This window comes from Mus pahari, chromosome 3 (assembly GCF_900095145.1).
Source record: "Mus pahari chromosome 3, PAHARI_EIJ_v1.1, whole genome shotgun sequence".
Classification (NCBI taxonomy): domain Eukaryota; kingdom Metazoa; phylum Chordata; class Mammalia; order Rodentia; family Muridae; genus Mus; species Mus pahari.
In genome coordinates, this window is record NC_034592.1 from 5,069,970 (window position 1) to 5,097,382 (window position 27,413).

Sequence of the window (27,413 nt, forward strand, 5' to 3'; positions counted from 1 at the left end):
AACTGATGCCCCTCCAGGACAGGATGGGTGATAAAGTCACCAAAGCATCTGAGGGGTCCCTTTGGCATAATGGCTGAAGAAGACTGGTGTCCTAGGTTAAATGTGGGGCACCAGTCTAGTCCTTCCCAATTAGAAACACCATATAATACAGGCTCAGCCAGAACTCAGGTCGATTTAAGGTGACAAAACATCAATTTTATACCTATTATTTTAACTCTGTGACTGATGTATTTTAGACAACAAGCTGGCTATGCTACTATATTGCAAAGATGAAATTTTCAAATATAAGTTGATTTGAAGACAAAGAAATTTCAAATATAAGGTCATTTGCTCCCCATAAAATTACTGATGTCACTAAAGAAGAACAATTAACTTTCAGTTATACTTAACTGAAACATTTAGGAACATAAACATTTAATTTATTCAATATTTGTTTGTTTACTTATTTGTTTTGCAGTTGAGAACCTTGTACATGCTAGATATACATTCTGGAACTCAACTCTAACCTCAGCCCTAATATTTGGTATTAAGATGATGATTAAACCCTTCCTATAATTTTTATTTTAGAAATTAGTGTATTTTTTTCAGAATCTTTATTGATCCATGTAAAAATTCTAGCAGCTAAATGAGTATCTTATCAGTATGGAAGCCTACAATAAAGTGAAATTTGAGCACACATCCAGTCATGAATTAAGGGACAATAATCATATTCTAAATATTTAAGTAGTCCAGACATTCCACCATGAAACATAAATCTACAATGAACTGAAATCTCTCCCATGTGTTTGATTTCACCTAAAAAAGAGAGACCTTGTGGTGCTGGCAGTCACTGAGTATAAAAAGCCATTGTGCCTCCCTACAGGAAGGTTCCTAAGTCACCAATGAGTAATCCTCCCCCAAACACTCCAATACATCACCTGCCCAATTAGAGCTGCAGCCCAGGAATACTTACACTTCAGTGAAAACCTACCAGGGTGGGAATCACCAAGTCAGCCTGTGAGAGAGTAACAGGCTTTCCTGGGTATCCACTCTGAGAAACAACAATGGAGTCAAGCGAGGAGTGAAATGGTGGGCAGGGGGAGGGAGGAGGGCGTGGCTAGGAGACCCACCCTGACAACTGACAACACCTGGCCCCTGGTGCTCAATACACCTTAACTGCCACTGGTGTCAAGGTCATAATTATCGCTGCCAATGTCTTATTATTGCAGTTTACAAAAAATATTTCACATGCCAAGCAACTTCTGGTTATGTCTAAGCAATAACACAAATAAATAAATGTTAATAGGAAATTGAATTATATATTTGGGAAGAAGTATGCCCATTTTTATCTACTACAAAGTTGGTCAAAAGATTAAAACAGTTACAGATAGAATAGCCTTTACCAGTCACCACAGTGCTTTGAAGAGTAACTGCAGCATTTTTAATGTACATCTCATCTTAACTATAAACATTATACTTGAAGAGCTAAACCCACCAGCATCAATAATATTTTCAAGGTTATTGTCGAGTTGACTCTAGCAATTTGGCCTTGGAGAACTGACCAAAGTACTACCCTACTGCCTAGGAAACAAACTTGCAAATTACAAATAACTGTTGCAGCCAGTTTTGTGCTCAGCTCCCTGAATTCAGGCACAAACACACTTCATTTCATAGAACTCCATGTTTTTTAAGCGAATAGTTCTCTTACATTGTTTATGAGTATCTGTTGGGTTCTCATCCCAAGTAAGAAATATTCTTCCTTATGCTTTTAGAATTCTAGTTTATATGTTTATCATGTATGTGTTTACATTAAATAACTCTAGGATTTCTTTTGGAATAGCATATAAACTAGCTTTAGTTCCTAAAAACAAAAATATTCCTTTTTAATGATATTATCTCATGTGAACCAGTGTTTGCAGTGTACAATTCCATTAAAACACACACACACACACACACACACACACACACACACACACACACACCCTATATTGCAAAGAAATGTTAGATGCAATTAAAGGCAAATAGAAAAGTATTGAATTTGACAGAAACTTCAAACGGCCTTCAGAATGTTAAGCACTATTCATTTAGATAATGGTCTTCTATATTGAAAGTCATTCACTTAGAGATCTTTCCCAGACAAATCATATCGTTCTGCTAATTTTAAAGTCTTAGGGGTTCTCAAACATGAGCTTGATAACACAACACCATAAAATGTAGTATGACTGCACAACCCAGAAGAGACAGGATCTGGATTAGGAATGAGGACAATTACTCCATTAGACATTCCCTGTCTATATGACCTTGATCTAGAAAATAACAATGCTCTAACTGATGACCTCAAGGGTTTTCTCCCCAGCCCCATGACTCTACAATGCAGCCATTCCATGTAAAGGAAGCAAATAAGATAAATGTCTTTAAAGCCACTTACGTCACTAATGAGCTCGGTGCACTTTCTGGCCAGTTCCATGCTTAGGTCTTCAATAACAGGATTCAGAAACACCTAAGTGAAGATTAAAAAGAGAGAGGGAGGGAGAAGGTCCGATTTTCCCTTGTCTGTTAAAGGACAGAGCTCTGTGCTTAAGCTAGTTCTCTCTTGCTCACCTTGGCTTCCTGGTTTTCTTCCTCCTCCACATTTTCCTCCTCAGTTTCCTCTTTTACATCCCCGGATACAGGCAACTTCATCTTTACCCTATTAAGATATTAATTCTTTCAAACTGTGTCTTCTCATGGACCAGCACACCCGTGAGCTACCAAGTCTCTGGGGCACTGGGAGCAACAGGCTTGCCAGACTTTATCCCTGGCTCATGTCATTCTCCTTATCTCAATGGTGTGTCAGTGAACACCCAGGAGCCTCAGGGTCTGCCAGGCCCAGCCTCACAAGTGAAAACTCTCTCCTAAGTCAAAGCTCAACTTTACAAATTTAAAATCAACATTCTTAGGATAGCATAAGGAAACCCAAGATAGATTTTTTTTATCTTTTACTAATTAATTTTAAATCAATTAATCAATTAATTTTAAAAATGGTTTTAAAGGGACTTGACAATTCTAGAAATCTACCCAGCTATAACACCTAAGATAGCACTGCCTAAAGCCTTTATCCCAAAGATATCTCAACTTGGTCTAAATAAAGCCTCCTCTGGAATGTCAGTCATGGCTCTGTTTCCTTATAGAGATTCTGTACCATACAAATTCGTTTCATTAACTTAAATTAAATGTTTTATGAGATTTTAATGTACTTCTCACATCCCCCAAAACTACTCACTTCATATTAGCTGATTAGAGGCTAATAATTTATTACAAAAAGCCCTTTGAACCACTTCAAAGAATCTATTCTGAGTTAATTACAACTGCTAATCTCAAATTAGGGAATACTGTACCATATTAATTGTAAACATCATTAAACATGAGAAGTTGAAGTTAATATATGTTGATATATTATTTAAGACTTCAGGAAACATTGCTGCATTGGAAATAATCATCCTCTGCATTTTTGTCATTGTGTGAATTTTCACAAACTCACTAGTATCTTTTATAGTCTCACTGTATCCCACACTTGGAAAACTAAGAAATTGCATTATTATGTTTGTTGTGTAGAGTATCTTACTAGTTCAATAAATAAGAAAACTCTTCTAAATAAGGCCTTTATTGTCGATTTAAGCAATTCTAAGAATCTCTCATTCCTGAGGTGTTAATTGGATATTTAAATTTTAGGATAAAATTGCTTTTTATAAAAGTATTGCATATTAGTGATCAGTGTTAGAAAAATACCCCATGGTGACTAATTAAACTAATTACATAAAATAGAGCTTTATCCAAAATAGTACTTAAACTACATAGCCAAGTATATTTTAGATATCATCTTGTTTTCAATTTATTTTTAATAACTTATAAAATATTTTTAATTTAAAAAACACCCTGAAGTTAACAAGATCTAATGTCTATATATCCCACTGATATATAGACATGTATATTCATGTCTATGAAGGTAGAATAATGATTCTGAAGTTGTGGAGCTAGTTTCATGTTACATTTTATGTACTCTTAACTATTGAATATATATCTCCGTACATGTCCTTATCAGTTTTTAAAAGAAAAATGCCCTAGCCTTACCTAATAAGTCATTAGAATTCTGAACAACCATCAAAAAACATACTGTTTCTCACATTCTTTTCCAAAAGGCAAAACTGTACCACAAAAAAAAAAATGGTTGATAAGACAAAAAACAATGATCTAAAAACAAATCTCTTCAAGAAACCTATAAAGGAATTTCTATAGTTGTCAGGATGAGAGTTACACGCCACAGTGACACATGCAGAGGCCTGTGATGACTGTCAATCAAAAGCCCTACTCAACTTACTAAATCTTTCCCTTCTAAAAGATGAATCCTATCTGCCTCATCTCTCCACATCTATTCTGCCTACTGATGTCTCTTAGTGGCAGCCAGTATCCTCTGTGAAATGTGACTTAGGAAAACATTGTAACATCGGACTAACTTCTCCATGATTTGCTGACTTTCTCATTAAACAGTTTTGGATAGAGGTCAAATTAAGGGCATCTCAGACCCCACTTAACCAGCAAAATGTCAGAAAGGAACTGTCCCCAGAATGCTAAATTGGGAAACCTTGAGATAACAACCATGTCGTCACTCATGTCTACTGAAATTTTTTTCACTTGTTAAACGTGTCCTATAAGGAGAACGTGTGATCTGTACTAGTTTCCCTCACGTCCTCTCCCTGAAGCTGCTTTTCTCTTCTGTAGAGGCTCCCCTGTACTACCTTCAGGAAGGAAACACTTTCTATGGATAAATAATTTCTATACACTTTTCTTGCAAACCTTCAGAAGTATAGGAAAAAATTCTCCCAAAGCTGTCCAAGACGAACCTCTTAGCTTCCACTTCAGATGACAATGCTCGAGTTGCTTTGGTGATGTCTGTTTCCATAGTGAATGGCGTGCATGAGGCTTAAAGCAGGATCTCTTCTCATTTCCAATCTTGCTGTGAGTTCTTAATGGTTCTTCACTGGGCTGCAAGGAAATAATCAGTCAAGCTTTAATGCACAGAAGTTTCAAAGACACACCAAACACCACACATAATATGAACATGTTTTTTTTTTTTTCTTTGAAGAGGTCAGAATCAGAATTTTAAAGTCACATGGACCTTTATTAAATCTTTAAAGCTTGCATTTCCAGACAATTTAGGAATGGGAGCAAAACAATCACAACTCGAAGGCCAGCCCAAGCTACAGAGAGAGCTTCATGCCAACCTGGACACTTAGTGAGACCATGTCTTGAATAAACATAAAAAGATGGCTAGGAACACAGCTGGTTTATTACCAAGTTTGCTTGCTTCTATGCAAGGCCTTCTGTTGGACCCCAGTGTTGACAACCATCACAAACCCTCACTTAGAATGCTTTCCTTCAGAGAGGACAAATGGAAGGCTAAGAACAGTGAACTATTTGCTTCCTTTGCAAAACAGTGTGGTAAGAACCGTGGCTGAACCTGCTTAGGACACACTGATGTTGTTCTGCTGCTTCTACACCGGAAGAAGGAGATCCAGTCGTAAGGAACACATACCCTGAAAGGAAAAAATCACCTCAAAACTTGCTGGGTGAACTCTTTAATGGACTTTCTGGCAAGCCACATACACCATTACTTTTGATTTAATGAGTCTTCTTTTCATTTGCATAAGAGGATAGTATAAAACTCATATCAAATTTCCTCTAAAATTTTAAAGCCCTGATTTTATCATAAACTTTTCTATCAATAGGTCTGAACTCTGACTTGGGGAATTTGTTAGAAAAGGATCCTTTGTGGGCAGTTATTATGTTTCAAAAATACCTATCCTTCTTTTTCGTAAATCCTAGTTTAAAGTTGTATTATGATAAATTACAATTGAGTTCTGAGTGGAGATTGGAGAAACCAGAAAATATGATGCCTCAGACCATGGGATGCTTTAGATTTCAGGCACCGAGGAACCAGCAGAAGCTGGGAAGGGCTCTTCTTTGAAAATCCTTTATTTACACAAAGGCTGGTTCTACCAAAAGGGACACATAGTGGGCTTCCACCATGTTACTTCATCAGCCAAGAAGAGGAAACCAAACACCCAAAGCCTAAACAAACTTTGTCTGAGTCTGTTGTCTTTCTGAGTCTATATATTGCCACCCCTCCCCCAGTAAATCATTCATAATCCCTAAAATTGCCTCCGTCTTGCTTCGATACTTTCTCCCCTATGAAGGGGTACATAAGTCTTTAAACTCCATTTTGAAATTGGGCCCTCACTGTCATACAAAATAAGTCAATGGCTTTAACTATCTGAATATACCCTTTAACCAGAACCAGAGAGCCAGGCAGGATCAAACAGCTTGATTACTGCACAAAAAAGGGAGATATATGTATATGTGTATGTATATGTGTGTACAAACACACATGTATATATGTAAGTGTGTATGCATGTATCCCTTTCCTAGAGTTATATGTGGAATGTACTAAGAATGGTTGTGACCAATCCCTGACACTATTAATGATAATCTGTTATGCTTGCAGACAGGAAAATGTTGTCCTCTGAGAGGCTCCACCCAACAGCTAACTTAGACAGATACAGACACCAATAGCCAAACAGTGAATGGAGCTTGGGAACTCTTATGGAAGAATAGGAGGAAGGATTGTGGGCCCCAAAGGGGATGAGAGCTCCATAGGAAGACCAACAGAATCAACCAACCTGGACTTGTGGGGCTCTCAGGGTCCAAACTGAACTACCAACCAAAGAACATACACAGGCTGGACCTAGGCCTCCTCGCACATATGTACAGATGAGTAGTTTGGTCTTCATGTGGGTCCCCAACAACCGGAGAAGGGACTATCCCAAAATCTGTTGCCTGAATGTGGGATATGTTCTAACTGGGGTACCTTGTCTGTCCGCAGTGGGAGAGGAAGTACCTAGCTTTGCAGAGACTTGATGTACCAGGGTTGGGGGATACCCAAGGGTCTCCCCTGCTCGGAGGAGAATGGGAGAGGAAGGGGGAAGAAGGAAGAGTTGTGGGAGAGGGTGACCTGGAGGGGAGCACTGAGGGAATGGATAGTGAATATGTAAAAAATAAAATAAAAAATTTAAAAAGAGAATAGTTGTGAAAGACTTTGACACTGACATAAAAAATTTTGAGTATCTTATCAAATGCTTCTTTGTAACTATATTTGACAGTCTTTAAGCTATTCTGTAATTCTACATGCTGAAAAATATGATATTAATACCCTAATCTATAGAAGTGTAAATTATATCTTAGAGGACACAATTGATTATTGGCTCTGCATCCAGTTTTAAATTCATTTCAGCATTCCTTCCTATTTATGTATCTATGAAGACCATTCACCTTTGAACCAACTGCAACATCTTACCAGTCCCCTCATTTACTGAAATATTTGAGAAGCGCTTATTTTGTGTTTTATAAGAATCACATATTTTTAACAATATATCACTTAACAGTTATGAATCTTTTCTCTTCATTTCTTTAGCATTTAGCAGAACAATAAAGAAAAGGGGACTCAGTGGAGAGACTCAGTGACTATAATTTACACTTCAATTACAAAGTATCCCTATGACAATGTTTAGCATGAGTGGTGATAACCAGCCTCACATTTTGGGTTGTTTTCAAGTCTGACTTTGTTTTATTATTGGCAAGTGCTACACGCATGCATGTATGTACATTCACACATACCGCAAACAATATCTACACACTCAGGCAGAGTTAATTCATTACAGCTGCCAGTTCCCTGTCTGAAAGGCAAAAATGGCTCCAATAAATGCAAAGATTTAATTATTTCTCACATCTGGAAAAACTTGGACATGAAAATGGATTTATTGAAGAAGCTCTTGGTTGGCTGTCAACACCCCATTCAGAGCCAGAGAGAGAGAGAACAGGCTTAATCACTGTTGGCAATTCCTTAACCCACTCAGAAATTGATACCTTGCCAGTTAATTCGTGACACGGTTTGTTTACAGGACTTTTGAGTTTTATGGAAACACAATAAAGTAAATAATTCCATAGTAACTCATGTAAAAGAAACTGTTCCATCACGTTTGGTCTGGAGGATATTGTACATCAATCCACGGAAACAGGATGAAGTCCTCCTATGCAAAAGCAGAGGGGCAGCCTTGAGGGAAGCACTTTGAGATCAGCTGTTAGAACAATGTTACACAAACACAGGAAAACTAGATGATGCAGCATGTAAGGGAGAAAGTGTGAACTGGCAAAAGGAAGTAGGAAAGTCACGTGAGTGCAGAGTGAGGTGATGTCACAGAAACAAGGGAAAGACCAGATCCGCCCCAGGAAAGAGCAGGTAAGCAAGAACTAAGCAAAGTGGTGCAGTAGAGGGAAGAGCATTAGCAAAGACCTGCAGGCCAGAGTTCAGGGGCAGGGAGTTCAATCGCATTGTCACCTACAACAGGAGCAAGGACAGGAAACGGGCAGCAGTCACAGACCTCAGGGGAGAGTTCCATGAGGTCATTGTATAGAAATCACTTATCCTAACATATATCTATATGCAGATATTGTATGTATGTATGTATGTATAAAAGCTTAAGCTAGTGTGAGACATGAACCTTTCACAAATAATATAATTCCCCATCAATTAACTGTGGAAGCAGCAGCTCCTCAGAAATTCTATTCTCCCTATGTGCCTTGAACTTTTAATTTTTACCCTTTCTTACTATCATTAGCCAAGTGAAATTATTCCTTCTGTATAGACTGTAAAACTCATAACGCCTAGCAGTTGTGGCTAGCGCCTTTAATCATAGCACTTGGGAGGCCGAGGCAGACAGATCTCTGAGTTAGAGGTCAGACTGGTTTATAGAGTGAGTTCCAGGACATCCAGGGCTATACAGAGAAATCCTGTATTGAAAAACAAAACAAAACACCTAGCAAGAAGTAAGTAAATAAAATAATCAGTAATACAGAAGGGTAAAAGCTAGTCTAATTTAGACTGGTTCTCTCTCTCTCTCTCTCTCTCTCTCTCTCTCTCTCTCTCTCTCTCTCTCTCTCTGAAATCTCTTGTTTGCCACAAGTGTTTATATATAAGGAAAGGTTTGTTCTCATGTCCTAGTATTATGTGGCATGCATATGGGTGTGTGCATATGGGTGTATGCATATGGGTGTGTGCATATGGGTGTGTGCATGTGGGTGTGTGCATGTGGGTGTGTGCATGTGGGTGTGTGCATATGGGTGTATGCATATGGGTGTGTGCATATGGGTATGTGCACATGTATTGTCTTTTGTAAGCCAAGTGCTACTTTTATCTATCCAATGAACAAAACTGACTAAATCTAACCTCATCTTATTTCAGACTAGCCACACTAAAGTGTTCAGAGATGACACTAACCCAAGGCAGCAATATTGAGTGATGCTATAGTAGCACTATAAGACTAGACATTCTTAACCATTGTTCGGTTTGATTGCATATGCCTTCATCTAGAAAAATGCATTTAAGATTAACCTTTTTAATAATTTTGGCATTCTAAAAGGCAAGCAATAAGATACCTAATTTACTTTAGCTTCCAGAACTATCAAAATCAGAGTCCTCTGTATAGAAATATATTTTTATCAAGCATTTAAACTTTCACTATAATGAACTAAATTTTGAATAACATTTTAATTAAATTCAATGAAGACATGATTGCATAATTTCTTATTTTTTGGTGAGAATGATATTTAAAATACCAGAAATTCAAGATATTGACTCTTTAATTTTCTACATGAATAGCAAAAAATTCAAATAGTGAAATATCTACCCTTCATTGATGCTCCCACTTTTTATTCATAAGACTAATTTTAAAATACAATTTTTCAACAAATAATAAACAGCTAGTTAAAACTTTAAAGCCACATTGCAAAGCAAAGTCACTAGACAATATGAGACTTTGGGAGATGCCAGTCTCCATTTAGAGAACGAAAGTATTTCACAGAGATGAGACTTTCCTATAAGTCTCAAATACTTGATTGAAAAGATCTTGAACCATGGGTATCAGTTTTTCTTGATATACCTAACTGCTCTTAATGGAGCCAACCAAATGTATAGCTGAAGACTGCTAATATATATATATATGCACTCATATATGCATACATATATGCACATATGTGTATATGCATATATATATATGCGTGTGCATGTGCACATGTGTGCAATGAAGAACATCGACTTTAAAAGCAGTATCTCAGAAAATCACAGCTAGCATCAATTTGTATTTGCTCTGACCCCAGCACTGCTGGATTCTTGGAAGAACATGAATTCTATGTGGCTGTGGAAGCAGCAGTGAAGAATGCTTAGTCTCTTCCCTCTCAGTGTATATAAAATCCCATTTAATCCTCCCAGCATTCATTTCACAGATGAGGATGCTGGAAGCTGCTCTGGTGACTTCACCCAAATTCTCACAATAAAGACGCAAACCCGGGTCTTAATTGCTTCAATGCTTCAATGTGTGCAGACCCTGCTAGACTGAACAGCAGTGAACACTGTACTACTTTGATTTCTTTCTATCATTGCTTTCAATTTCCAACTTCAAAGAATTGTCTTTATTGATGGTTATTTTAAAGAGATAACTCTTTGTGGGATGGAGACAATTTGGTCACTGTGATCTGTGAGAACAAGGCTGTAAGAATTAGAAGCAATGGCAAAGGGGCAGCTATTATGAAGATGCTTCATCTGGAGAGAGCCTAACTGGAGAAAGTTTCATGTTTAGTGATAAATATACTTGCAAACACTAGTGGACTGGTAAATGTTTAATATTCATCATCTCTCCTAGGGTTTATATTTTTCCAATAAGAAAACACTTTTAATCTTAAAGAGACATCAAGTTTGTTAGCATAATGGCCAAAAAAAGGATGAAATGTGCATGCTAAGCTGACAACCCCACATCACAGTAATTAACAACAAAAGTCAAAATCTAGCATTACACGGACCAAGAAATGCCAATCAACCAGAGGCCATTCTTCCAAAGTTTATGTTTTGTAGTTTGGGGAGGGTTGGTTGGTTGTTTTTTGTTTTTTGATTGTTTGTTTGTTTTTGTTTTCCTTGCAGTGCTGAGGCACAGGTTGACTTACATATTCTAAGCACCTACTGCTGCATCCAGGGTCCTTTAAAATATTTCTTTTTAATGTTCTGATGGCCTCACACAGTCACACAGAGAAGCCTTGAACTTTCAATATGACTCTCAATGGTCTCAAACCTGTGATTCTCTTGCCTTAAGCTAGGGTTACAGGTATGAAAGGATTACAGATGTGAACCATGGCACATGATTCAATTTTCCAGATTTGACAATGGGCATTTTTAATGTATATAATTATAACCCTTCTCTGTTCTTCTCTGTCTCTGTTGATGAAATCAATCTAAAGGGCAGGATTTCAAAATAGCTTAAATGGCATTTTTGCTGTTGATAAACCAAGATCAACAGAGCTTGTAACTGGTACTTTTATCAAAATATTTAGATGCATGTTAGAGTTCACACACACAAACCAATCAAGCAGAAACTAATTTAAAGATTGGGTTCCCCACATCCAAACAGAGTCTGCCCTTTGTATACAGCTGTTCCCTTAAATTCTCTTTAAATGGGTTACAACACCTAAAAATTGGGAATAAAGTAAATGTTTGTCCACAGCAGTGTCATAGCAGTGACTTTTATACTCTGTACTCTCTGATTTACATGAACTAGGAAATATAATGGACAATAAAGCTCAACAATTCCATTGATGTATGGAGGCTAGACAACAGGAGCTCACTCCAATATAGCTGTGAAATAGAAGCTATGCTAAACAAATAATCCTTTAATTTGCAGCTTTTTTATATGTAGTGTAGGATAAAAATGAAAATCTTATTTAGCTGTATAAATAATTCTAAAAATGTTGCCTTCTAATTGTCATAAATCTAACCATTTTAAAGGCACACAAAAACCACTTTTAGGTTTTCCATAGCATATTATTCAAAAATTTTACGCTTTTAAAAACACAACTGTACTCCAAGAACCTCTGAGCTTAAGCTTTGTATTGATGTAAGGTCAGCTGAAACATTCTTTTCCTTGGCATACAGTGAAACAAAATTTAAGTTGTGTTTCATGATAATAGACTTGGATAGTAGGTGGGTACTCTACTTCTATGCAACATCTTGCCTACAGATAGATAACTACCTGGGTTTTGGAGCAAGACTGCACTTGATACATTACTTTAGCATATAAAATCATTGTACATGTTATTTTCTTCGAAAGTCCTTAGGGAATGCATCTGAACAGAGTAAAGAGGTAAATAGTTTTACCCCAGAGTGTTCTTAAGTGGATGGGTTTGCTGGTTTGTTCATGGTTGGCTTCCTTTGGGAGCCTGACAGTCCCACTGGGTAGCCCAGGCTGATTCTTGGTGGGTGGACTGTCCTCAGGCACCCAAGTCCCGGCTGGGGTTGTAGAAGGACACCAACACACCAAGGAAGTTGGGGCTTTTAAAAAAAATGTATAACAATTTACATTTTTAACAAGTTTCACCAGATGTTTTAAAAAAGATGTTCTGACCAGAAAGCCAGGTATGCCACAGACCTATAACCCAGGACTCTACATGCAGAGCAGGAGGATCAGAAGGTTCAAGAAGACAGTTTGAAACCAGCCTGTGATACGTAAAACATGATACATGTCTCAAAATTAAATTTTATAAGGTCAGCTGATTACCAATTAATGTGGTTAAGTCCAGAATGTAGAAGTTTCTACAGCATGAGAAAGTATATTATATTCAATTTTCTGGGATAGAGTGCAAAGAACTTTATAATTTTTTGAAGGCATACTATTTCCTTTAACTAGTTCTGTATTTCCTGACACATTCAACTAACTTAGCATTTCTTACTTTTCCAGAACATGATAATGGTGAATGTCCTGTTAAAATAAAATATTTTAGCCTAAATATTTATAGTGTATATGTTTATAAGGACCAAGGGGCGTACATCTGCACCCAGAAGCTGGGCTATTCCGCAGCCCTCTGTGCACCTTCCTTGCCAGCAGAGAGCTTGCCTCCAGGGAGTGCTCTAACCCCAGGATTCAGGGGAGATTGCCACTTGCTTTCAAGTGACTCTCTACTGTGGGCCCACTCAGGAGCACACAGGTCACAGATGTGGCAGAACAGCTGGGACAGGGTCCTAAGGGCCTACATCTACACCCAGGAGGTGGGGCCATTCTGCAGCCCTCTGTGCACTGGTCTTCCAGAGGAGAGCTTCCCCAAAAGGAGTGCTGACACAGACTTACAGACTCACAGGAGGAACAAACTCCAGCCAGAAACAACAAAAACATCTAACACCAGAGATTACCAGATGGCAAAAGGCAAACGCAAGGAACTTACAAACAGAAACCAAGACTACTTGACATCATCAGAACCCAGTACTCCAACCACAGCAAGTCCTGCATTCCCCAACACAGAGGAAAAGCAAGATTCTGATTTAAAATCATATCTCATGGTGCTGATTGATGACTTTAAGAAGGACATAAATAATTCCCTTAAAGAAATACAGGAGAACACAGCTAAATAGGTAGAAGCCCTTAAAGAGAAAACACAAAAAAAATCCCTGAAAGAATTACAGGAAAACACAATCAAACAGGTGAAGGAAATGAACAAAACCATCCAGGATCTAAAAATGGAAATCACAAAGGGTGACAACACTATTGATAGAAAACTTAGGAAAGAAATCAGGAGGCATAGATGCAAGCATTGCCAACAGAATACAAGAGATAGAAGAGAGAATCCCATGTGCAGAAGATTCCAAAGAAAGAATTGACACATCAATCAAAGAAAATGCAAAATGATAAAAGATCCTAACTGAAAACATCTAGGAAATCCAGGACATAATGAGAAGACCAAACCAAAAGATAATAGGTATAGATAAGAAGGAAGATTTCCAACATAAAGGGCCAGTAAATATCTTCAATGAAATTATAGAAGAAAGCTTCCCTAACCTAAAGAAAGAGATGCCAAAGAACATACAAGAAGCCCTCAGATCCCCAAATAGTTTGGACCAGAAAAGACATTACTCCCGTCACTTAATAATCAAAACACCAAAAGCACAAAATAAAGAAAGAATATTAAAAGCAGTAAGGGGAAAAGGTCAAGAAATATATAAAGGCAGACCTATTAGAATTATACCAGACTTCTTGCCAGAAACTATGAAAGCCAGAAGATCCTGGGCAGATATCATACAGACCCTAAGAGAACACAAATGCCAGCCCAGACTACTATACCCAGCAAAATTCTCAATTACCATAGATGGAGAAACCAAGGTATTCCATGACAAACCAGATTTACACACTATCTTTCCACAAATCCAGCCCTTCAATGGATAATAAAGGGAAAACTCCAACACAAGGAGGGAAACTAGGCTCTAGAAAAAGCAAGAAAGTAATCTTTCAACAAACCTAAAAGAAGATAACCACATGAACAAAATTCCAACTGTAACAACAAGAATAACAGAAAGCAACAATTACTTTTCTTTAATATCTCTAAATATCAATTGAATCAATTCTTCAATAAAAAGACATAGACTAAAGGATTGGATATGTAAACAGGACCCAACATTTTGCTGCATACAGGAAACCCACCTCAGTGACAAAGACAGACACTATCTCAGAGTAAAAGGCTGGAAAACAATATTCTAAGCAAACGATCCCAAGAAACAAGCTGGAGTAGCCATTCTACTATCGAATAAAATTGACTTTCAACCTAAAGTTATCAAAAAAGATAAGGAGGAATACTCCTCCAATGTTGGTTGGATTGCAAGCTGGTACAACCACTCTGGAAATCAGTCTGGCAGTTCTTCAGAAAATTAGACATACTACTACCAGAAGATCCAGCAATACCACTCCTGGGCATATACCCAGAAGATGCTCCAACTGGTAATAATGACACATGCTCTACTATGTTCATAGATGCCTTATTTATAGCAGCCAGAAGCTGTAAAGAAACCAGATGTCTCTCAACAGAGGAATGGATACAGAAATGTGGTACATTTACACAATGGGGTACTACTCAGCAATTATAAACAATGAGTTTATGAAATTCTTAGGCAAATCGATGGATCTGGAGGATATCATCCTGAGTGAGGTAACCCAATCACAAAAGAATCCACACGATATGCACTCACTAATAAGTGGTTATTAGCCTAGAAGCTCGGAATACCCAAGATACAATTCGCAAAACACATGAAACTCAAGAAGAAGGAAGACCAAAGTGTGGATACTTCAATCCTTTTTAGAAGGGGGAACAAAATACCCATAGAAGGAGTTACAGAGACAAAATGTGGAGCAGAGACTGCCCCACCTGGGGATCCTTTCCATATACAATCACCAAACCCAGACACTATTGTGGAGGCCAACAAGAGCTTGCTGACATTAGCCTGAAATAGCTGCCTGACAAATACAGAAGTGGATGCTCACAACCATCCATTGTACACAGCACATGGTCCCCAATGAGAGGTCTACAGAAAGTACCCAAGGTGCTCAAAAGGTTTGCAGCCCCATAGGAGGAACAACAGTATGAAATAACCAGTAACCCCAGATCTCCCTGGGACTAAACGACCAACCAAAGAAAACACATGGTGGGACTAATGGATCTAGCTGCATATGTAACAGATGATGGCCTAGTCGGTTATCAGTGGAAGGAGAGGCCCCTGGTCTTGTGAAGGTTCTACGCCCCAGTATAGGGGAATGCCAGGGTCAGGAATCAGGAGTTGGTGTGTTGGTGAGCAGGGGTCAGGGATAGGGGATAGGTGGGTTTTGGAGGGGAAACCAGGAAAGGGGATAACATTTGAAATGTAATAAAAAATATCTAATAAAAATATCTCCCAAAATAAGTCTTTTATAATTTTTTAGGGGTTCGTTGTTGTAGTGCAAACAAATTCTAGAGGAAGAAGAGACATGATTATATTTGGGAAACATGATTTGTCATTCCAGATTTCTGACATTTCCAATACACTGGGCTTTCCACTGCAACTTAGTATGCACCTTCATCAATAGTCTCTCTACAAGGACTTTGTCCCTGCCTAGATGGGCTGGGCTTCAGCTTTTTTCTATGACTCCCTCAAGCTCTGGGGCCTCCACAAAAGCAGAAACACCGTTACCAATGTCCTTGTAATCTCTGAGAATTTAGGGGCTTTCTTAGCCCAAATCCCAAACACTTCCACAATCCTGTGAAAAACAACACAGTCCTATCAAATTAGACACAGCTATTCTCTACTTTTGGTGCCAATTTCTGTAGTGCCTAGGTCTCTCTGTGATGAAAATCTGTGATCAAAAGCAACTTGGGAAGGAACAGGGTTATTTGACTTACAACTCTCACATTTCATCACTGAGGCAAGTCAGAACACTAAACTCAAGGCAGGACCTAGAGGCAGGAACTGGAGAAGATGAGGGGCACCGCTTACTGGCTTGTTCTCATGGCTTGCTCAGATCCTTTATATTTAATATATGCAATGCTCATAAATCCTAGGAAATGAATTCATTCCAGGAATAAAGTCCAAAAGGAGCTTCAAACCAGGATATCCTACACGACTGTATATCCTACGTCCTATATCACTTCACTATAGACTCATGGTATGTATTCAACACTGTGAACTTGTACAGGTGAACTGTATTTTCATTAATTAATTTATTTATTTACTTTACATCCCAACCAGTTTTCCCTCACTCCTCTCCTCCCTGTCTCTCTCCGCCCCACCCTTCCTGTGTTTCTCAGAAAAGGGCAAACCTCCCATGGATAGCAACCAGCCATGGCACATCAAGTTCCAGTGGGATAGGTGCATCTTCTCCTATTGTGGCTAGACAATAAAGTTAGAGGAAAGGGATCCAAAAACATGTAACAGAGTCAGAGACAGTCACTGCTCCCGCTGTTAGGTGTCCCACATGACAACCAAGTTGCACAGCTGTAACATGTGTGCAGAGGGCCTGAATTGCATTTTCAAAGACTCCCTTTGTATTTTGACTATAAATCAAATGTTAAGATCTGTACATAGCCAAGGTTGTTCATACCTGTAACCCTAGCACTGAAGAAGCAGAGGGAAAAGGGGTCTGAGTATCAGGCTACCTGGACTATTTGGTGAGACTTGGTCTCAAAATAACACCAAAACCAAAACCAAAACCAAAACCAAAACCAAAACCAAAACCAAAACCAAAACCAAAACCAAAACCAAAACCAAAACCAAAACCAGAGAGAGAGAGAGAGAGAGAGAGAGAGAGAGAGGAGAAATCCACATGCAGTTTGGTAGCTTATGAAGTACAACATTTCTAAAGCCTATTTCCAGAACTAGGTGTGCTGGATTTGTAACCTCACACATCTGTAATCCCAACACCTAGGAAGAAGGAAGAGGACAGAAGTTCCATGGTATCCTCATCTACCTAGTAAGTTTGAGTTGTTCCCCCCAAAACAAAACAAAACAAAATAAACAACAACAACAACAAATCCAAACATATAGTCCATCTGTTGTGGAAAGACAGCTACAAAGACATTCTCAGAGTCAGTCCAATTTTAAAGTCCACTGTACTCAAACACATGAAATTGTGTGGGTAGATTACACATACCTTTAACAGACATGTATCCTCAAGCCATGAGAATGACCATGGATGTAACTACACTTGGTGTGTTCATGCTTCTGTATCCAAAATAAAAATAAACAAAATCCATGTGAGATTAAATTCTGGTAGAGCAAAAGCACTGGCTTGAAAAGTTTTAAAGCATTTATCTCCACAGAGATTTCATGGGGAGTTCAAGCTTGATATATTAGAAAAAGACACTATCCAAGACTATGAAGAGCTGATATTTATCATAGCACTCAATCTGTTGCAAAAATTTCTGGCTCTTAGACACAGTATAACAATATAGTCTTTTCATGTCTTCAAAACTAAGGAAATAGTTGCCTTATTAGACATTAACATTATCTTCCAATTTAATTAACATTGTCTCTCACGGCTAGCATAGTAATAACTTTATTATACTTCAAGTGATATTTTAGTTAAATGATTTATGTTAGTAGAAATGTGAAAACCAAAAGATTGCTTCCTAAATTAAATGAGATGACCCACACAATTATCTTTATGTGAGCTCTGTTTGATGTTTTTAGTGATATTAACATCTTGCAAAGGAATATTTTAAAATCCTCTGGTTTACAAGACAAATCAATGACATTTAGAGGTCTGAAATTTAAAGAGGTTTATTGGTTTATTGGTTATGTATATATTGTGATCAATATTTGGTTCAAAACACCAATGTTTAAACTATGTAGTATAAATCAATTATGTTAAACATTTGCAAGAAATAGAAAACCTGAACCTCCTTCAAAAGGTGTTATAATGTAATGACTTCTTCATATTCTCCAATTGGAATTGTTCTATATCTGCCATACAATGAGAAAATATAATGACATCATCCAAGCCCAGAGTGTGGCGAGACCTCAGAGAATGAAGAAAAACTATTAGGAGAACTTTGGAATTTCATGCACAGATTTTAATGATGACTCCACTTCTCTAAAGAGAGAACACTGCTCAGCAGGCACCATGCAGACACATGCAACGACATCACACATGGTGACCCCACAAGGGACAAGTTCAGCATGGCATTGGGAAGACATAGGCAGAAAGAACTCATGAAAATCAAGCAAGACAGCTTCAAATGTCAAGCAGTCATTTTTATAAGTCATTCCATCAGAAACCTTGACTCATGACATTTTAAGCATGGAGCACCACCCAAGTTCAATATAGTTCAATATAGTTCAACAAATCTAGCCACCAGGGTAGGAAGGATGCATGAAGGGAAAGAAAATCAATGGGCCCCTGATTTTACAACAGTGCATGTAAAGGACTGAGGCTGGTAACGTGGGCTATTAAGGCTGTAAAGATGAAGATTTAAGATCATTTAAGGATGTGTGAGACAGGGAGTAGAGAGCAGAGAGAGAAAGGAGCTAAGAGTTGTTCTCAATGGAAGGGGAAAGGGGCTCAGGCAAAGGCATGCTGAGGCTGGGACAGACTTTCATGGAACACTAGTCATCTGGCAGACATACAAAGATGAAGTCATTACACCGTGGAAGTGGCTGGGAGAGCCACTGTCAAGCCTTAGAGCAGGCGCAAACAGCCATGTTCAACAGCATTTCCTCAAGAGAAGCAACCCATGCTCGAAGGGAGCGCAGACCCCTTCACACTGGCCGTAGGAAAAGGAAGACGCCCGGAGCAAGGCCTGCCCTGAGACAGTAATTCTCAAAAGATAAGCACTAGCAGAACAGTTCTTTAAAATACTTATTGAAAGACCATTATATAATTTATTAGCTTGGAAAATAAAGGGGCATAATAGAGCACAAAGGGCTTTTAAAATTTGTCATAAATTCCTGACTGGTAATAAAAATAATAAATGTTCACAATTTACTGGGAAAAAGTGAAAATGCATCAACTCCAAGGATTACAAAATTGTTAGAGATTGCTGAACTTTGACAAAGGCCTTTCCAGGATTAAACGGTGTATTTTGTGAGCTTTTGATCACTACCAATAGCACATCAACTTGATTGTATTAAAGACTTTCTCATATCAAACCATCCTTGATTCCTGGGTTAAATGCTGATTATGCATGGTAAGTTTTTCCTTGAATGGACGTGAGTGCAAGGGTGTTTCTATACAAGCAAATCAATAAATGTAACATCACATTAGTTGGCTCAAGGATAAAAATGAACTGGTCATCTCAAGAGGCATAGAATAGGCCTCACAAGTCTCACATCTCTTCATGAAGAAAGTCCTAAAGAAATTAGGAATAGAAAGAATACACATCAACATAGCAAATGCTATAGCAGAGGATGGCCTTGTCGGACATCCAGGAGAGGACCTGGATCTTGTGAAGGTTCAATGCCCCAGTGTAGGGGAATGCCAAGCCAGGAAAGCAGAAGTGGGTAGGTGGGCGGGGGAACACCCTCATAGAAGCAGGGGGAGGGGGAGATGGGATAGGGGTTTCTGGGGGAAAATTGGGAAAGGGGATAATGTCAATAAATAAAATATACAATAAAAAATGAAATTATGTTATTTCCTAGATAACATAATTTACTAGATACAACTGCGATCTTATGATGTAAAATAAGTTAGATGCAGAAAGATAAGTATCTCAAGTCTTCTCTCATTTGATAAAATTCCTTATAGACATAAAAGTACAAAGACTCTTTATGTGTGTGCATGTGCGCTCCCAGACACACACACACACACACACACACACACACACACACACATCAATAGAGCAAAAGAGAGACCAGAGAAGAGAGGAGACTAGATAGAGGAGAGAAGAGGAGGAGGAGGAGGAGGAGGAGGAGGAGGAGGAGGAGAAACAAAGAAGGGAGAGGAAGGTTGGATGTGATCAAGTACATAACACATTAGAAAAAAGTTGTCTACATTATGCCCAAGACTGTGTATGATGAAAATATGTTAATAAAGGGAAAAATCCGAAGGAAAAAAATTAACTGTTGGCAAAATACTGTCATCTAAAATAGTGGAATTTCATACTAGTTGGCACATTCAATTGATTTCTTTACTCAAAGTGCTCTGAACTATTTCTCCATAGGGACAAGTGCATAGCAGCAGCAAGGAGTCCATGCTTCCTCATGTGCCTGCTGATGTCACACATCTGTCGCTCACTACTATGTATCAGCTATCTCCATGGCAATACGGAATCTACAACATTGTGAACCTCAGAAAAGCTTGATGGGAAATGAAGGTAGCATGAAAATTTTGATATAAAATTGATGTCTATTTCTCTCTCTTACACCAGTTCCCTCTAAACTATCTGATTTCATTTCCCTTTCAAGATATTTCTTTGGAGAGAAGCAAGGATACTATTAATATCTAAGAGGCAAATATCTATAATTTGTTAAAATGTGATGAAGTAAGTATGCTAAAAGAAAGGCAGCATTGTGAATCAAATGTAACACGATAAAGAAATAAGGTTGAAAAACTCTATTAAAATAGTGATGTGGTAACAGGATCCAAAGCAATATATACAGGACACAGCATTGTAGTCAAAACTGATGCTGGGGTAAACACAGGAGTTAGAATCTGAACACCGTCATTTATTCGTTCTGCAGGGTTGGGTGAATTATTGAACTTCTCAAAGCAAAGCATTCTTCACTGAGAGCACTGCTACACAGACAAAACCTGCGGATGGGCTTGGTGGCAGTAAAATACTTGATGTGCACTCAAAGCAGTGCTAAGTATGTGCTTAAGAAATATTATTGTTTCTGTTTAACATGATCATAATAAAGTAACAGGGCATTCATGGAAAAAATCCTGAGCTCTTGTGTTGCCATACCAATAATCCCAGCATTCAAGAACTCTACTGGCTGAAGTAGGAAAATCGAGAGTTGGAGGCCAGCCTGGGCTACCCAGCAAGCTCTGTCTCCAAAGGAGAGCAAGTAGGAAAGCAGATGGGGGCAGGGGGGAGAAAGGAAGGGGAGACAAAGAAAAACGAAATTCTGGAGATGAGAAACAAAAGCAATATATTTCTTGGATAATCATAGACTCTGGCTTTCCTCCCTACATTACTATGACCCTGTTCAAAAGTTTCAAGACTTAGTTCTAAAAGTCTTATTTTGTTAGTGTTTAAAATAAGTTAAATTATATATTATCCTAAGTAGTCAAAATTAACAAAATATTTTAGAGCAAGAGAAGTTATACAGTATGGGCCAGGTCCTTGCTGGAAGCTTGGTATCTTTAGAAATCAGCCAACCCAAAGAAGGACATTGGTTCTGGTTCCACTGCTCACTAGCTGGGTGATCTCAGATCAGTTTTATGACCTCACTGAGCCCCTCTTTTCTTCCTTGTACAACATACTAAAGATAGCCTGTTCATGATTCCTCTAAAATGTCCATTTAAACTAGACATTTCTGTAAACATTGGGATCATGTTGTTGCTCCTCTTATTTTAAAAGACTCTGTCACACCCAGCATCGCATCTCTGTTATCAGAGCTGTGTGACACTGGAGCATCCAGAGATGGAATTGATTGGCAGTCAGAAACAGACCAGAGTGTGTGCACTGAAGCCTGAGAAGGAGCGGCAAGATTCCTTAATATATAATTCTGGAAAATTGTACTAAAGAAAAACAAGAGAACATAGAGGAATTCCTTTATAGGTTGCGAGTGAAAAAATATCCCCAGCTCAAACACAAAGGGGAAAACTTAACATCATCTTGTTGTCAAAAAAAAGCTGAAGAATACATGGGAACAAACTTTGCAAAAAAGAAAGAAAGAAAAAAGGAAAGGAAAGGAAAGGAAAGGAAAGGAAAGGAAAGGAAAGGAAAGGAAAGGAAAGGAAGGAAGGAAAGATGTAAAAATGTGACATTTTCAATCATAAGAACAGTGAGAACCAAAGCATAAGGTTCCATTTTTCACCTTTTAAAAGAGCAGAAATTCCAAAACTTTGATGATATACTATGTTGGTGAGACTGGAGAAACAGACTATGTCATATATTACTGTTGGGAGCACAAATGACTCAACCCAGCGGAGGGGGGGAGTTTGGCAATATCTACCAAAATTGCATACACATTTACTTTTTAACCCATCAGTCTCTCTCATAAAAATCAACCCCAAGGGTAAAACTGGTGAAAACATGGAATGATAAATGTACATTATTATTCATTGCAACACTAGTAATAGCAAAGGACTGGAAATGGCCCAAATGCCCATCAGCAAGGGACTGGTTGGAAAAACTGCAGCCCAGCCATATACTGGAGCTGTCAGAGGCACAAGGCAGACAGCCACATGCCTGGGGAGTGCTCCCTGGGATCAGCAGGAAATGGGGAGAAGCAACGACATCAGACAGCATCCTCTACTAGCCAAACAGCACACGGATAACACACACTATATAAACACACAGTCCTACACATCAAAACCAAAAGACCGTAGATGACTCAAAGCCAGTAATATATATATATATCTCCAAGAAAGGAGCAGACCAGGAATGAAAAGAATAAAGGCAAAAATGATAGAGTTTCTATTCTGTAAATCATGTAAACACTTTATAGACATAACACCCACAAATAAAATAACAATGAGGCAACATTTGAAATTAACCAAAGCAAGTAGCAGGGCCCTACACTTGGCGTCTGAAACACTAGTGGGGATTATTCAAAATATTGCATATTCCCCATCCTGTTCTCTGGTATTGCAAAAGGAACACCATTTTCTAGCAATGGTTCCTAATCTAAGTAATGGAAAGACTAATTCGAGACAGGGTAGACAGGGTAGACAGGGTTTCACTGTGGAGACAAGGCTAACCTCAAAGTAGCAATCTTGCTGAGTGCTGGGATTCTAGACACACAATCATGGCCAGCAAGCTATTCTTTTTTTTTTTTATCTTTGTAAACATTCTGAAATGGCCACAGAGAAGGTGAATACCTTTTCGTAATATATGAATTGATATATGTATTGAATATATGTATTGAATTGGTAAGAAAATCCAGAGAAATTCTATTCCAAGTGAATTTTTTCTGGTCTAAGGTAAATTTAGGAAAATGATAAAAAAAACTTCACACACACACACACACACACACACACACACACACACAAGGGAGGGATGAATGTGCTAATTTTCTATATGCCTGTAGTCCAGCTCCCCATTTCTATGACTATCTTGTCCATGTCCCAGGAGACTCTTAAATACTAATCCAGCATCATTTACTTTTTGGAAGTCTGTCCCATAGAGCAAGGAAAGGACAAGACAGACATATTTCTCCCCACACCGACACCTGCTTTAGAGTCTGTCCTGTAGTAGCTATATCCTCAAAGGAGTGACCGTTTTGCATAGCCCTTTCTTCATGATTCCAGCCCTGCATAGGTTTCAGCCACACAGAGCTCGAGCTGTGGAATCACTAGGCTCTGAACAACTGGTATAATTTTGTAAAGATCTGGAACTTCCCCTCAGGTAAGGCTACTCAGCTTTTAGCTGCACTCTGACCAAAATGGGAGCACATGCACTGTGCATATATGTGCACACCAAAGCACACATACCTACACATAGGTCCACAAACAAGCATATACCAACATATACATAAACATATGTACATGCATAACTAAGAGACACAAACACAAACTTAAATTTTATATTCATATTATATATATATATATATATATATATATATATATATATATATATAGCACATATAAATAAAAAATATACATGAACATGGTAGGGGCAGTAAGACTGGACCCAAATCTGACTACAGTTAATTAGAAGCTATACCTTTTCCAAAAATAAAGTAGGCCATAGTTCCCTAAGCAGGTTCCCAAAATTGTTATAACCCTAAAATTTTATGGCTACAAATCAAATGTCTAGACACAGTAAAAGACAGAAGCCCACAAAAAAGCCACAGGGTCAGGAGAAAAAGATGATGTATCTTAAGGCCAGCATCTGCAGTCAAGAGGAAGGTGAGACTTGAGTCAAGTATCCTAAGACTCCCTGAGCCACCCACCAAGATGCCTCCATGAGTAAAGGCTATCACCAAGCTTGGCGCCCTGACTTTGATCCCCAGAGCACACAAAACTGAAAAAGATAATGCTTCAGCAAGCCACCACCTGACCCTTACATGCATGAGCATGCGCACATACACCTGATGCTTACATGCATGAGCATGCACACGTGAAAGTAGTAAGCAAGTGGGCACCCTAACACCAGAATATTCCCATCTACCTCAGACAATGATTGCAAGGCTCCAGGTATAGTAAGAGCTTCAGGAGCATTAAAAGCTGCAGAGGGTCATTGTATTTAAGAAGGATGTGTGCAGTATTACCTCATAAATTCATACAGCGATGCTTTACTCCATGAACCCCTCTATGCCAAAAAGCAAATTCATCCACTTAAGAGCACTCAAGACAGAAATGAACCTTGACAGGAAAAAAAACCCTAGTCTATCCTTTCTAATCAGCAGGACTGCACCCAAACCATTGTGAACAGATGGGTATTTTGTTCTATTTTTAAAGACCTCTGAGGAAGGAGATTCTACAAACCCACTTGGCAGCTGATGTACCAGTCCACTGTGGGGAAACTTATGGATACACGAAGAGGTGAAGAGGGTTCCCCCCACCCCCCGGGACATATACAGCAGATGACTGCCTGGTCTGCCCTCAGTGGGAGATGAGTGACTTGGGGCTACAGGGAGTAGGTAGGCCTGGCAGGGGGCGGGGGCAGGGCGGAGGTCAGAAGACATCCTCTTGGAGACAGGGGGAGGAGAAATGGGATGAGAAACCGTGGGAGGGGGACCAGGAGGGGGGGAAATGAGGCTGGACTATAAAAAATAAAAGTAATAAAAAATAAATAAAAGAAAGAAAAGAAAGGTCTTAAATAATGGCAAACAAAATGGTGCCAAACTCACAGAAATAGAGAAACTGCAATCCAAGGAAGTGTGGGGGAAGGTAAGCAGAAGCATTTCCCACCCAGAACATGGTAGATCGTGATCAGCACCATGACTGTGAAGTCATTGCATTCTGAGGTGCACTCCAAATTCATAAGAACTGATTTCTAGATATGATATTGGAAGTGGCAGAACACAGCTGATTTGAGGGTAGACCCATCAAATCTGTGCTTGATTCCTGTGCATGCCGACAGGTGATACAAACCTAATCTTGATCTGCACAGGTAGACTCCGACTTCATGCTAGACCCAAGACCTTGTCCTATCCAGGAACCTAGCAGAAATAAAAGGAGGAGACAAATGCCAGATAGACCACAGCCTGACTTCTCTCTATGCACTGGGATACATTTGCTGGCCACATCAAGGCAAGATGCAACCTTACAGGGGCTTTACTTGGCCTCCTCAACGAGGTCTCTAGCATTTGAAGAATAATTTCTCCATATGGATGAATCCTTAGACACCCACCAAATTTTAAATTAATTGTTTTTTAACTTTTTATTGATTCTTTGTGAACTTCACACCATACATCCCAGTCCTACTCATCTCCCCATCCCTCTGTATCTACCCTCTGCCCTTGTAACCTATGAATAAAAAATAACAAACAAAAATTTAAAAATAAACAAAAGATCTCATTGTGAAAATTATAGTGTGTCAGTGTATCCCATAGTATAACCTGTTGTCCACTCATCTTTACTTGTGGATGTTCATTGCAATGAGTCATTGGTTTGGTTTGAGCCCTATGGCTTCTGCTACATCAGCAATACTACATCCTTACTAAGACTCCAAATCACTTCTCTGCCTTTTGGCTGAGATAAACTGGCATACCTGTTCTTACCAGTTTAAATCAACAATTGCTAAGTCATGCAATTCTCATCCCAAGAGGCATTTAGCAATAGCTAGAGACATTTTCGATGTCCCCAGTTAGGAACAGTCACTGTCATTAGAGAGTAGAGACCCTGTGAGCCATTCCATAGCACACAGAACAGTGGTCCGTGATAAAGAATTATTTGGCAAAAAATGTCACTGATTTCAACATTGATTTAAACCCTTAGATTTAAGCCCTTTTTGAAATACTTTATGGGGCCATGAAAGTTTTATGTGTTAAAATTGTAGGAGAAGAAAGATAAGCATTTTCCCTCTGTCCTCACTTTGACTATTAACTCATAAAATATTTACTAAATGCCAATAGTCTTTTACTAGGCACATAAAATAAAGAAAAACAAATGATGCCCCTTGCATAGACATATAAACCAGCTGTACAAAAACATGTGAAACTAAGGCATCTTGTTGAAACAGTAAATCAACAATAACAACAACAATAAAACCAGTGGCCACGCACATAACAACCTCAAATTCTTAGTCATTTCTTGCCGGGGGGTGGGGGTGGGAGGTTTACATCTGTGTGCACATGTGCACAGGGGTTGATGCACACTATGTCCAGAGATTGTAATCAGTAGTCTTAAGCTCTCTCACTGAAGTGCAGCAGATCAAACCACCTAGACAAGCAGGCTAGGAAACCCCAGGGCTCCTCTAATGTCCATTTTCCACCTCAGGGATTATAGCTGAGAATCACCATGTCCAGCCTTTTGTAAGCCCTCAAGTCCTCATAGCAAGTCCATTACCAGCTAACTGCTCTCCCCAGGCCAGTTTTCGATGTTTCTGATTAAATGAGTCAGACTGAGGCTGCACAGGGCCTCCTGGGATAAACCTAGACTCTTTTATTAAGTTAAGTTTTCTTTTTTTAAAGGAATGTGATACATGTGCAATGGAAAGAGAGTGGGTGGAGGTGATTTACTTTTGTATTCTCTCTGGAACACTGCAGCATTTCTCCTAGAGAAGACTTTATAAGTGATAGTTTAGTTCTAGGTCAGCCAAGAAAGGCTAATGTAACAGCAGTGCAGCTGAAGTAATAAAACTGGAGGTGTAAGAACCCTGAGCCTCATAACTTAGAAAACAACTGTCATGGAGCTTCCCTGACCCTCCTCCTCCTCCTCCTCCTCCTCCTCCTCCTC

General features: G+C 38.8%; 1 protein-coding gene across 5 annotated transcripts in view; it reads right to left on the bottom strand.

Annotated features, from left to right (window-relative positions):
• Nebl (nebulette) overlaps positions 1–27,413 on the bottom strand; it is a 363,961-nt gene that overhangs the window by 115,460 nt on the left and 221,088 nt on the right. For 4 of the 5 annotated variants that reach the window (XM_029536745.1, XM_029536746.1, XM_029536744.1 and 1 more), the window contains exons 1-4: positions 17,556–17,626; positions 4,860–5,001; positions 2,581–2,668; positions 2,408–2,479 (exon numbers count right to left, since the gene is read on the bottom strand). The exons of the other annotated variant lie outside the window; for it this stretch is intronic. In XM_029536745.1, coding sequence (XP_029392605.1) covers positions 2,408–2,479; positions 2,581–2,668; positions 4,860–4,918 — 219 coding nt within the window. In that variant the 5' untranslated portion in view covers positions 4,919–5,001; positions 17,556–17,626. Of the gene's footprint in view, positions 1–2,407; positions 2,480–2,580; positions 2,669–4,859; positions 5,002–17,555; positions 17,627–27,413 lie in introns of those variants that run through there. 5 annotated transcript variants of the gene reach the window in all.